Here is a 13,731-nt window from a genome sequence, read left to right as displayed (position 1 = left end):
GAAATGATTTTATCTGTTTTTATATTATAATAATTCCTTCAGCTATTTGCCAGAGAAAGTGGTCATTGCAGCTTGAATTTGACTATGCAGGGAGTCAGACTGGTTTCACAAATGAGGCTTTGCTAAGTTACAAGGGGAAGGAAAGAGGGTTTCAAAGTGATGAACCTACTGCACTACCTCTAGCAGCCAGTGAAGAGTTGAGAATAACTTCATTGCTACTGCATTCTGTATTCATTAGGCATTTATATAAAGAGGCACAAATTACTGGAGTGTAATTTATGGCTGGAATTTAAATTGTCAGTAGCTTCTTAAGATGTTCCTTTTGCTGACAGGAATAAATAGATTCTTAAGGACTTCAAGGCAGCTCATACTTTTATCTTTAATGCCCCAATGCAAAGAAAAATTGGGAGGAATGTCATTACACTTGGAATGAGTCTAAATGTCAAAAACAAAATGTTCGATGATCATTCGGTTTTTCTGTTCTCTCTGTCTCATTTTGGGTACCTGTATTAAGTCTGAGACAGATGAAAAGCAATAAACTCTACATGCATTTAAAGTTATGTCAGACAGAAGCTTATTTCTGCAGTCGTACTTGTTTCTAAGGTCATCCTTAGGCAGGGAATGAAACTTTCTGCTTTCAAGAGGGGTGGTACTTAGTGGTGTTTGATTTGATGGCAGTTTGTCTTCAGCTCTCTGTAAAGATTGTAGCTGAGTTTTCTTAAAAGAAAAGAAAATCCCACCAGACACATTTAATGTGCCAGGCCCCTGCCTGGTGCTGCTGTAGCTGCCTGCGGGTGGTGATGGCTGTGGGAAGGGTTGTTGCTGTCGGAGTGCAGGTACTGCTGGTGCTGTTGCTGAGGCACAAGCCCCTCGTGTTGTTATACTCAGTTTTGTGCCAGGCCAGTGGAGGAGGGAGTGCCCTGGTTCCCCTGCGTTCTGCACAGGTTGTTGTCAGTGAGCTGAGTTCGCTGCTGCTGGCTGCAGGTACCAGACCTGGGATGGAAAGCCAATGCTGCTCCCTGTTTTAAAACCATTTTCCTACTTGTTCTCTTGCCTGGGGAAACAAGAGTAGTTTGGTGCTGGAGGGGAAGGGGCGTAAGGGAGAGGAGGGGCAGGAATAAACAAGCTTGTCTCTCACCAGCTTTTCAGATTTTCTGTTAAAACAGGGCCTGGGGGAACATAAATGAATAAAGGATATTATAATTGTACCTATAACTCCCTAGATATTTCATGAGGTCTCATGCTTAGGCATCAGTATAGCCTAACACAACTCTATTTAAAGGTGATGAAAGTCCTCTAATAGATCAGATCTCTGATAGTGCATGGAGTGCTGATAATTCTTGTTAACAGATCTACTGTGGTGTCCCGCAGAATTGTTTTGCTTGTCCTTTCACAGGAATGTATCACGCTCTGATAATGTACAGATACCATGGTCTTGTTTCCAGTTCATCACTGTTGCTGTGCTACTGCTCTGCGCAACTGCAAGGCCATGAAATGATGGATAAATCCCTGCCTCAAACAAGAGGGGCTCAAGAAAAAACCGTGCTGACAGAGAAATGCCAGAACTTCACCTTACTGAAAGAGTTATCTGAATAGTATGAATATATTTGGATGAAATTAATTCCACTCTGTTAGTCAGAAGAACTCATCCAGTCTTTTACCAAATCTAGTGGAGAGGTTGTTAGTAATCCCAGGCAAAGATTCATTCATCCAAAGATGGGAAGGGTTTGCTATGCCATTGGGAGGTGTCCCTTCTCTGGCTCCCAGAAACTCCTTGAAGTCCTCAAGCACTGAAATGGAGTGTGAGGAGGGAAGGCAGAGCCAGCCTCCTCTTGGGAGGATGAGTATTTAGGTTTCTGAGGCAGAGAATTTTAACTCTGAAGATGGTTCTTTCCAGTCAGGGAGTTGCTATAGCAAGTTCTTTTCTCCGCAGCTCTCAAGTACTTTCTTATTTTTTATTTTTTTTTCATAAATAATAATATAACCATGTACTTCTGGAACACAGATTATCTCATTATTTTTCCTGTTTTCTCTCCTATCAGTGATAATATGTTGCTGTCACTTTTATGCACCTTTTTCTTACATTTTCATTTTCTCTCTGAAGGAGAGAGCTCGAACTCCCTATTTCTATCCTTATGCTGCAGCTCTATTACAAGCTGCAAGTCCTTTCTGTGTTGTCATCATTTTAGCTGATTAACCCCCTTGAATCCCAAGGCAAGCATCTTAAGTCTAACTTTTTTTTCTTTTCCCCTAGCTGTGGTTTTAGACCTTTTTAAGGAAATCACTGCAAATACTATTTTGCCATGAACCTACTTAAGTGGAAATGATGACCTTCACATTTATAAGGCACTGATGGAGATTGGGATCAGGTCAAGATTAAACCCTCTCAATGATGAGGACAGTGATTTGAGCCTCTGGATACCTGTATGCGTTTTATGTTTTCTCCTACATTTCCAGTTGGGATTTCCGCCTTAGGTCTCTGTTTTGTCAAGCATCTTTAAAAGGATATGAATGCTGTGCCACATTTTTGGAAGGGATAATAGGATAAGTGTATTGTATACTTACTACAGGGGATCACAGGAGTGAACTAAGCCTGAAGTCACTACTGGGGTTTGTTCTGAAGGGAATTGATTGGCCAGGGAGCACACTGCATTCTTGCAAAATTTGTTCAGCTATTTGTCCAGGACATGTAACAAAAGTTTCAAATATCATTTGCTACTTCAAGGTTTTTTCAGGAAGGGTGATGCAACATGATCCCTGTGTAATTCCCTATGATGTTACAGGGAGTATTAAAAAAATACTCTCCTATTTGTATTTATGCAGAATATTTGGTTGGATATAGTTACCTTCTCCAGAGTAGTAGAGAGATTTTCTATCACCTCCTCTGTCTATTTGTACCAGAGCTCCACCCAGCTTTCCCTCTGCTGGGCATGTGACTGAAGGGGCTGACAGCCAGGTTTATATTTAGCACTGCACGAGTCAGCATCCTTTTGTGCCTTAATTGCTGTAGTAACAGGAGTCCACTTGTGAGTTATAACAAATGATACAGAATTTTTCTTTACTGTCAACTCATGGATTGTTGTTTCCCCGTCTGGAATACTAAGGGAACCAAACTGAAGATCAATGGGACAAGGTTTTTAAATTTTTTCTTGATTGCGGTTTTGGTGAAAACATTGAGGAAGAGCAGAGGAGGAAAAAAGGGCAATGAGGAGGTGCCTTATGAGCTTATTCCATGAATGAACTCGTACATCAGAGTCAGAAATTGCTTTTTAGGATCCACCTCTGAACAGACCAATAACACGTCTCATTTTTAGGCTCCAATACAGAATTTTGGTTGTAAAGACCCTCTCATGAACTGAGGTGCAAGGGAGTACTCTTTTTCATAGACACAACAATTACTCTGACTTCTTGTTCTAAGTGATGTTTTTGCTGTTTCAGTGATGTGTATCTGAATGTTTGGCTGAAATTATCTGGATGGGCTTTTTGGAGGAAACAGATTGATGAATTCAAGATAACACCCTCTGCAACTTCTAGATTAGATGCATTCGAAGCCTAAAATGATGTTATAGTAAATCTAGATTATTAAGATTTTTTTATATTCCTCTTCTTGATACTCATGGTTTAATAATTAATTTGAACAACCCAGTCAGTATTTAAAAATCTATAAAACACTGCTCATATTTTTGTCTCAGATATGGCAGTACTCAGCAGTAGCAAGTATTTTCCTAGGGTAGCTCTTGCAGTAGTACCTACATTCAGTGTTAGTGTTTCCTGCCTCTGGGTGACAGTAACAGATTCAGCTATAAAATTTTATGGTGGTGTTAGCTGCAATTCAAATAAAACATGATACATGCCTTTAGGCTCACAAGTTCTCTTGTATGTTAGTTCTTAAAAAATGAATAATTCAGAAACTGGTGATGACAATTTTCTGCATTTTTCCTGGTTTGTTTTTTTTTTTTTTTAATAAATGCACTCCCATTATCTATTCGTCACTTGTATGATTAGTTTTTCAGCTAAGAATAATAATTCTAAAACTAAGTTGCAAGTACTTGGCTTCAATTAGCAGAGTGACTTTAACTTGCTGAGTTTGGACCAAGTTATGTTGATGGTTTTATATTTCATTCCTTCACCCCCTGTACTCCACCCTGGGTTCTAACTCTTTTTTAAAATAGATAGAGAAAAAGATGATACTATAAATTTTAAAAATATCAAGAACAGATTTAAGAAGCAGTAAATGTTTTTCTGCTTCCCAGACTTTGCTAATTCAGGACTCCTGACATATATTGCACTGGAACCTTGGTTTATAATCTTGTTTATGGTAATGAATGTCAATTAGAAAATTGCAATTCCTCACTCCACCGTTTCATTTTATTCTTTCTGCAATAAGATGAATTCTGTGTCTTATTGAATGCTGTGGCACAGGATGAGCTGGTGAATGGCCATCATGAAATGCATTTCTGGAGTACTTTAGAGTTGTTTTCTTTTTCCCCCAGACATTTAAACTCCGAATTGTTTGATTCTGACTGAATTGAGCTCTTTAAATAGGGTTTTGCAGATTCGGTTTTTGTTTTCCCTCTGGTAAAACAAACAAAGGGAACATTTCCTTTGCTGTACTCTCTGAACAGTTTTATTCTTGTTTTTTGCTGAGTTTTGAAAACTCAAATAGTCAGAACAACTTCCTATAAATAAATACCATATTCTGAAATACTTTTTGCTATCTAGGGTTTTTAAAAATTTGTTTAAAGATTTTTTTTAGCTCCCAGTGCTTTCATATCTTGCAGAATTTCAAAGTATGTTATTCTTTAAAGAGGTGGTATTGGAAGTGATTCTGTAAAAAGGTTTTTGACTTTCATACCACAGTGGTTGGGGTCTTTTGTCTGCTTTAATTATTTTCTCTTCCCCGTGTCACAGCTTTAAACCAATCTTTGGCCTCTGCAAGTAGAGCTGAGGAAAGGAGCAGCCCTTTCCTGCAGCAGGCAGTGCTCTGCACCTGGCAGAGTTAGAGCACCAGTTCTCAGGGAAGTTGCCTTTGTGCTTTAAAGCCTTGTTTTGATGCTTCAGAGGGGACAGCTTTTCCCATGTGCCTGCTCCTGCAGGTACCATGTCCTGACCCCCCTGCTCTGACTTGGCCCTGCTTTGTGCTGGGGTGGGATGAGATGCTCTCTCAGGCTCTGTCCTGGCTCAGATAGAGAGGGAGCTGCCCTGTCCGGAGCATGTGCAGGGTTCACCAGCACCAGGGATCTGAACTTCATCTGGCAGACTTCCCTATCCCTGTCTCATTAATATGTGTAATCACAGATTTTTTTCACAGATTAATTTTTATCTTGATGATGAGGGAAGATGCAAACCAAGCATGCTTCCACATGAGTTTACAAGGCTCATTTTTATAAAACTAAGTTCTTGCATGTGCAGCAGGAAGATGCCATTACTGGCATGAGCTCCCTGTGGCTGATCAGGAGCTGTCTGTCTCTGGAGCAGAGCGTGGTGCCACCATGCTGTTCCCAGTGACCTCTCTCACAGCTTCTGCCCTGATAGTGGTGAAGGACTGCTTGATAAAATGCCTATTTAGCAGGAATCCCACGCTACTGAAACAGATTATGTCAACGATTAAGTAATTTTTGTTTATATTTGATCCCCTGGTATTTCCCTCTGTCTTGCACCAACTTGTCTTTCCTCTAACCTCAAAGTAGTGTCCCCCAGCCTCCCTTCTTTTAGAAACATCCCAAGGTAGTCCTTGATGTATGTTCTGAAGGAGGAGCTGATGTTCTTTTTAGTTATTGTAACTTGGAATTCTTGTTATTCCTAGACATAAGACATTTTCATTTCTTTTTCCTTCTACCAAACACTTTGATTCTTCCTTTTGGTACTAAGTTTCTAAAATCAATTATGCACTGGTTTTTTTAGCTTTTTTAATAGCTGTCTAGCTAGACTGAGTAGAATGTAATTGTGTAGAATGACAGGTGCTATCAAACTTGGTTGTAGTTAAATCCAGAGAACTGATGTTCTAGATCTTTGTGGTATTTTGTGACAAGCTGAATAGTCTTTTGTATTCTGTATTGATACTCAAAATAGATTGAAGTTATCTAATCTAACTGGCTGTCATAATCAAGGAGAACTCTGAAAATATGTTTTCCTCAGAGGTAGAGTATTTCCTGGAAATTAATTTATGTTGTTACAGTTTCTTATCACAAAATCCCTTATATGGAGACCTAGATCTGGAAACTAGATGGGCACTGCAGCAGGGGTGGTTTCAGTGGCAGTGCCACAGGAAGCCCGGGAACCACAGTGGTTGGTGTGAGAGCTTCCCATCAGAGCAGAAAGCAACAGAGGGCAGCACTCTGTGACCTCCTGTGCTTGTCTTCGGTTTGGGGTTTCTGTTCTCTCCTTGGCGTTCACCAGGATGGAGCAAATGAGTTTTGGGAAGCTTCATCAGAAATGTGACAGTGTTGCCTTGGGTTGCCTGGCTACCCTCAGGGCGTTTGGAGCTTTTAGAAACAGTGGCCTCAGCTAATCTCTCTGTTTCAAGGTGCCTCCGATTTCCTCAGTGTTGTGGAAATTTACTGTCTCTGAGAAAAGCTGCCCAAAGGGCAGTACTGGCGTATATAGATAGTTCCTTCTTTGTCCGTGCTTATGTAAAAGGTTTGCTTAACCTGTGAGGAGACCATATAAAAAGGAGTCCCATCCCCAATCCCAGCCTTCCTGAACATAAGATGAAAATTTTGGTCTGATGTTTTCTTGCTGTTGATACTCAAGGCTTCAGAAGATTGACTCTCACAGGGCCCCCCTCTGTTTACCATGTTCCTCTTCCAGCCTGAGCTTTGAATCTATGAATTCCATGACATTTTCTAGGGAAGAGCAAAATAATCTTTATTTCTGTAGTATTTGGGCTGTACTTGTCCCATTTGCATGGTGAGTACATCAGTTGTTCGTAGAGCTTAGGTAGTGTTTATATTGGGCAGAGGGAGGAAGCACCTCTTCAGTAACTGCTAGAGCTTGAAAGATGTTGAAGACCTTCAGTTGGTGAAATTATTTTGCAAGTCAGTGTCCTGGTTGGCTGAATACTGGTATTATGATCTAACTTTTATTCCTCAAAGGCACCTTAAGTGAATATTTTCATTTCTTTTTTACAATAGCATTGAATCTAAGAGTGATTTGGATGCAAGAATACTCAGTCTGCAGTGCTCAGATATAGGCTAAAATTAATCATAGTCTGTGTTTGCAGCATTGTCTTTCTATGCACTTTGGCTGCCCTAAGTAAAATTTGAATACTTGAGTGTTGTAGGTTCTATGTTTTACCATTTTTAACCTTTGTCTGTAGAACTTGCCTCAGCAGAAGTATGGAAGCAACTTGTCAAAACCTCAGCGTTCATAATATTGGAAAATACTGGGGGAATGATTTTTTTCTGCTTTAAAAAGGAGGTCTTGTTCTCAATGTCTACATTAAAAAATACACAAGAGAAACCAAAGAAGTAGCTAGGTTTTTTCCCTAGTTGCTGTTAAATGAGTAACTTGCTGCATTCTGCACAGCATCTCTGATCTCAACTGCATTTGTTTTCTGTAGAGAAAGTACTCTGTTAGGTTCAGAAATGATGGTCCTTGCTAACTGTTACTGATTTGAGTTCAGGATACCTTAAACATACACCAAATGACCAAACTTAATCTGCTACTACCGAAATCAGTGGTCTATATTTTTTTTTTTATTCTTATGTTGCTCTGAAAAATACCTTTTGTGAGAATATGAAAGGTAGGATTTGTTTTGCAAACTCTCTGAGGGAAAGAAGGTTGTGTGTTGCATGTGTAGAGGACCTCTAAAAAAATAACATACAATAGTCTCTAGAAGATTTGATTTTTCAAATTTTAGTGTGGTTTTGTAATTTTCAAATTAAGATGGCTGTTGGACTGCTTTTGAAGTATGCTGTTACTTTGCATAATCACTTATACTAGTGTAAGCTTGTAATAATCTAAGACTTTTTGGCTTTTAATAGTTTTTAATGCTGTCTTTTGTAAAAATAATAAAAATGTAGGTGTGAAGTATTTTTCTTTCCCATTTGAAAGCTGTTAAATAACATGACTGCTTTTTTGCCTGCAAGTAATTTGGTAAAGACTTGATAATAAACCAAATTTGTGATGAAGCAGCTAACTTTCTCATTTCATTTTGACTTCTCTAGAGAAGTTGGAGGTTGCGCCACCATCTCCAGGACAACTGAGACATGGTAAAAGAAGAATGTTTGTTGAATGTGGTTCAGTATTTGTGCAGTCTCTCTTTGAATTGGCTTCATCTTTGTTCCACGAATGCTGGTCTGTCCTCATCCCTGTTGTATGGAGTAAGAGAAAACCAAAGCAAGCACCAACACTCACCCTGCTGCCTTTGTTTCATAACACCTCGGCTGGAGAATGTGCAACATTTAGTGAAAGTAGGACAGAAAGCCCAAATGAGAGCATGCTGTTCAAAGCCAGCAGCAAAGATTGTTTTTCTAAGCCAAGCAGTGTTGGTGCTGCAGTGCCTTGTGGAGGTTTTGTGTTTTAAAAGGACTGAGAAGTGGTATAAAATTGCAGAGAAATTGGAAACAGATTGTGTATTTATAATACCATGATTCAAATTCTGATTTAGTTTCCAAATTAGTGTATTTTGTGGTTTTGTACTCTGCAGTGAGCAAATTTGTTTAGGCAAACATTTTCCTTTCCTAATTATCTATATTTTTTCCTAATTTGGTTTCCCCCCACCCACGTTTGTCCCCGGCGTTCTGTTTGTTTGACGAATTCCAAAATTCTGTCCATTTCATGGAGAATTTGAGGTCCCAGTTTAGCTCCAGTACACACATTTTGAAAACACTTGGCATGTCTGTGTGCTTTTTATGTTATTTATGTTTTGGTGGGTTTGTCCTGTGATAGTTTAAAAATAATTGGAAAGTTTTGTAGGTTTTGCGCTGTAGTCTTTCACCTGTGCAGTTCAAAAGATAGGTGTATCTCACAAAGTAGTTACAGATGTCCATTCATACTGTAGTTCCTAAGCATGAAAGATCTTGAATGTGGCTTTGGTTTTTTTGTGTGGTCATGGGTTCATACTATCTGTGCAAAGGAAACACAAAAGGTATTTCTACCAGTTTTTTTCTACATGACTGTGAGGTTCACGTGCTCTTCTTTCATCCTTCTTCCTAGGTTTGCATCTCTTTAAGTTTATAAAATGTAGAAAATATAGTCCAATATGAAGTGAAAAAAAAAACCCAAACTCCAACCAAATCCAAACTGAATACCTGCTGCATTTCAAATGTTAAAAAAATGAAAATTTTCAACTTTCAACTGTATTTTTGTCATGTAGTCTGTCCTCACACTGTATTTAGTCTTATGAAGTGAGCACCTTGAAACTCAGCTGGAGACAACACTGTGCAAATTCAATCCCACCCCCATCAGAAGCTAAAACCTCATCTGAGGCTAAAACCTCAGAGAGAAAATGAAGCGGGGCAAAAAGGAATGATACAGTAGCACTGTGCTCATTCTTAGAAATTACTCAGACCAGAATGTTCCAAGCTTCTGCAACAGAAAATATTTTCAGAAAGGATTTAATGGGTTTCAGAAGTAAAAAAGAAGAAAATGCATGAAACAAAAGGTGGACCTTGGCTTCCTAAGCAGTGTATTATGGAGCAGCTGCAAATCTAACTTGCACTGAAGATAATGCACAAACAAAATCAAGATAGAGAAGTTTTGGTTGAAATGGTGAGACAATTAACAGTATATGACACTCTAGTGAAACCCACCTTAGTAGATTTGGCTGAAGGAGTTTTGACAAGAATTGTCTAGCTCCAGAAAATGCTTTTAAAATATAAAATTTTAGGAATGAGTGAAGAAGATGGAACTTTTGCACAGAAATAGCGAGGGACTTGCAGAGAAAGGGCCTTTATTTCAAGCAAGAGAAGAATGCAGGGAGTCTGGTGAGACAGTTTGGTCATCTTCAGTGATAATGCATAATCGCTGTAAGGTCTGTAAATAATACCAGAGTTTGTGTAGTTTTAAGTATTTCTCTTGTGCACTAATAGGCATAAATCATTTCCACCTGAAACTGTACAAGTATTTGCAAAGTAGGTTGTTTAACTAGTTCTTCACAAGCCATTAGTAACATTTCTGTGTAGCAAAGGGTTTCACCACACCTGACAGCAACAAAAAGGTGACCAGGAGGAAAGGAATTTTGTGTATTTTGCTTTTGTTTCTCTTAAAACCAGTGTTAGACATTTCAGTTGTTCCTGTGCACTAGAGAACTCTTATAAATATTTATTTTTTCTTTGTTACTTATTTCTTTTAGTGTTCTTCCACAATGCATTACCTTTTGTAGGGTTTGGATTTTTGGATAACGCAATTATGATTGCTGCGGTAAGTTCACTGTTTAATTCCTTGATCAAGTCTGTAAGATTCATATTTTTCAACAGACTAGAATGGCCTGTGAGGTCTAGTCTAGAAAGTCCCCCTAATCAGGACCTTCTCAGGGTCTCTAGTCTAACCTCCTGCTCAAAACAGAACCAGCTGTAAGATGAGACCAAGTTGTTCATGGCTTTATCCTGAGGGACTTGAGAAATCCAAGGGCAGCCTGTCTGAGCAACCTGTTCCAGTGCTCAGCTGTCCTCACGATGGAAAACGTTTTGCTGTATCCAGCTGGAACATGTCTTGTTTTAGTTCATGCACATTGTCTCTCATCTTTTGACCATGTACTGGTGTTTCATAATGCAGGCCATGTGGTTTTGTTTCTTCAGCTGAAAACATAAGGAGCTGTGATACTGTGTTTTATTTGTTTGCTTGGCATTTGTAGAAGTTTTTGTTCAGAGCTGTACATTCAGCTAAGAATTGCAGTGGGGAAGATGGTATGCAGGGATAGAGGTTGCAGATTCGTCTACCAGCTCCCTGCTACAAGAGTATGAAATATTGAAAGATTTTCAGAAGTAGGCCCTTGCCTTAGGGGGAAATATATATGCCAGGAAGATAGGATTTCTGTGATCTAAAAGGAGAAATGTCCATTTATCCTTTCACTTTTAATGTAGACAAGCAATAAACAATACTTCTTTCAGTTGTATCAATATAATTTATTTTAACTCCAAATCCCGCAAATAATGAGAAAACTGTTTATTTTTCAGGGAACCCAGATAGAGTTGTCAATTGGAGTTGTCTTAGGAATTTCAACTATGGCAGGCAAGTATTAAAATTGCAGCACATTTAGAATAGTATGGCACATTCCCATATTTTAGGCTGAAAGTAGCACACAGGGCTGGAAATGGTTCTTCCTCAATCTTGCAGCTGCCTTTCCTAATAAAGAAACAACCTCTGGGTGAAGCAAGGACATATTCCATTTGCAGAAATGGAATTTCAGTTCAAATAGCTTTTGAAATGCTTTTTGTTGATTTCAGCCTAATAATTCAAATCCTGGGTTAGTTCGGAAAGTGTATTTGCATTTCTGTAATGGAACTGCCCTAAATTCCCCAGGGCCCAGTATCAATGTGTGTAGATATGTGTTTGTACGTTGCTGTTGGCTTGCACTGCTAAGTGGAGATCAGTGTTGGTGTCTTTTTACTGCAGTTCTTGGTGGCTTCTCTGCCTGGGTGAGATAGCCCAGGAGGACCAAGCAGCCACCCTGTTCCTGCACTGGGCCAAAACTGATAAGCTCTGCTCAACAGCTTTGATGCCCCTGCAGTGTCAGGGCGCTCATGGATCCAGCAGCTGCAGGTGCAGCATTGCTCGAAAGCATGAGGAGGGAGAGCTTAACTGAAAATGTTACAGCAGAGCAAGTTAAAGATTTGGGAATTTGCAGGCCTTGGTTCAATATGAGACAGTCACAGGGAGGCTTATCTTAGTAAGGTCTGCTGTGAAATCATGTATTTTGTGTGTAACTTTGTTCACTTGTGTACAGTATTTCTTCTTAATTTGACACAGTTCATGGATATGTTGACATGTTTAGCAAAGCTGCATACCTAAGTGACAGCTCCTTCTATTTCCAGTGCTCCCGAGCCTCTTCAGGCACTGGAGGGCCTTGCTTGGTGTCTAGCATTAGCTACATGGAGCTGATAACCATGCACAGCTCTTCTTAACTCCAATCACAAAAGTTATGTTGATTTCCAGGTGTTAGTGTTTTTTTTGTATTTGTCAAGTTTTCACCATGTAATTTGAGAAAAATAGTTGCACCTCTTACTAATTCTAGTCTGCTGCTGTTATGAAACTGTAATAAGGTCAGAATAAAAACACTAAAATATAAAGAATTTAGGTCTAGTCTTTAGATCTATATAAATTAAGAGTAAGCAAGGGTTACTGAAGGGTGGGAGCTGGTTGGTTCTGTTGATAGCTAAAATAATACCTTTTTCTCTTCCTTCTTCCTCCCTCCAGCTGCAGCTTTGGGAAACCTTGTTTCAGATTTAGCTGGACTGGGGTATGTATGAACTTGTGTTAAGAATATTAAGTGTATTCATTGAGATGCAAAGTGTAAAAATATTTTTTTTGTAATATAATATTGTTCTGCCTAATATACCTTCTCAGGTTGTTATCACCAGGTCTGAAGAGATTTCCTTCTCCTTAGCTAAAACAATATCTCTGAAATGTCTTCAGGTCTAGGCATACCTATTTCTGATAAAAACAGATACAGCTTATTTTTGTTTTTAGAGGAAATTTCTGCATAACTGCTGAAAGTAAAGCTGTTTGTTATGCCTGTTTTTCCCACTTTCCCTCTGTTTTGTTTTCTGCAAATTACAAGGCTTGCCAATAACTAGTCTGCTTGTAACCTTTCCTCCAGTAAATGTTACTTAAAAAGCTCTGCATAAATGCATTGACATTCACACCAGTTGTGTTGTACTGCATAAAGTTTTTTGGAAATATTGTATATTAAAGCAGTGAGATAATTAACTTACATTGTAAAATGTGACCTTTAGAAGTCTGAACTCTTTCCCATAGTTTTCTCTCAATCACTTCATTGGTATGCTGAAGGAAAAGCTCTGGTTTTTGAGTGCTAGTATTTCAACTAGGAAGAAACTTCACTAGAAGATATGTGACATTCAAAATCGTTTGTTCTTCTTTTCTTGTTCTTCCAGTCTTGCAGGTTATGTAGAAGCTTTGGCTTCACGACTGGGTCTGTCAATCCCTGACCTGACACCCAAACAGGCTGACATGTGGCAGACCCGTCTCAGTGCACACTTGGTGAGTGTCCTGCGGGCAGCACTGCTGGTGTGGAGCTTTTTGTCTTTAAACTAGCTGATAAATGCTTTTTGTCACTTTTTCCATTTATTCCTAAATGACTACCAACATTGTGCATGTTCTCCAGAGTCTTGAGCCCGAGTCAGGGAGAACCAAGAGACAGGGTTTTTTTTGAGCTTGAGTTTATTTCTATGCAGCAAACCCCAAGTGACAAGTGACATGGAGAGTCTCTGCAATGACTGTGTATGCTCTGCAGATACCTGGGTTGAGCTCTGGCTATGGTGATAAGATAATTTACTTGGAAGTAATGACCCCTTCGTAGTTTACTCCTGTACAGTCTTTGCCAAGTGCTTGCTATTCATATACCTGTGTGGGTTTGTACTAATTTCTGATATTCTATAATTAGCTTGGATATAAAATTAGCTTTTCTCTGGCCAAACTTTTAGCATTTGAGTAATATTCACTGCCTGTGTTTACAGTTACAGGCCACTCACCTTGCAGATGCATTTTCAGGGTGATTACTTAACGTTTAAACATTTGAAGTGGTCCCACTTCAGCAGTGACACCAAT

The 13,731-nt window shown here is 39.1% G+C and overlaps 1 protein-coding gene across 10 annotated transcripts in view; it reads left to right on the top strand.

Moving 5' to 3' along the window:
- Positions 1-13,731, top strand: part of TMEM65 (transmembrane protein 65) — a 129,275-nt gene that overhangs the window by 12,835 nt on the left and 102,709 nt on the right. For all 10 annotated transcript variants that reach the window (XR_004496241.1, XR_004496240.1, XR_004496239.1 and 7 more), the window contains 5 exons: positions 8,169-8,213; positions 10,298-10,365; positions 11,121-11,175; positions 12,361-12,403; positions 13,059-13,164. Coding sequence is in view for 5 of the 10 variants with exons in the window: in XM_019005640.2 (XP_018861185.1) it covers positions 8,169-8,213; positions 10,298-10,365; positions 11,121-11,175; positions 12,361-12,403; positions 13,059-13,164 (317 nt within the window). In the remaining 5 variants the exon portion in view is untranslated. The remainder of the gene's footprint in view (positions 1-8,168; positions 8,214-10,297; positions 10,366-11,120; positions 11,176-12,360; positions 12,404-13,058; positions 13,165-13,731) is intronic.

The sequence above is a fragment of the Parus major genome, chromosome 2 (assembly GCF_001522545.3).
Source record: "Parus major isolate Abel chromosome 2, Parus_major1.1, whole genome shotgun sequence".
In the NCBI taxonomy this organism is placed as follows: domain Eukaryota; kingdom Metazoa; phylum Chordata; class Aves; order Passeriformes; family Paridae; genus Parus; species Parus major.
The sequence above is the reverse complement of the archived record's forward strand: the minus strand, read 5'-3'. Positions and strand labels throughout refer to the sequence as shown.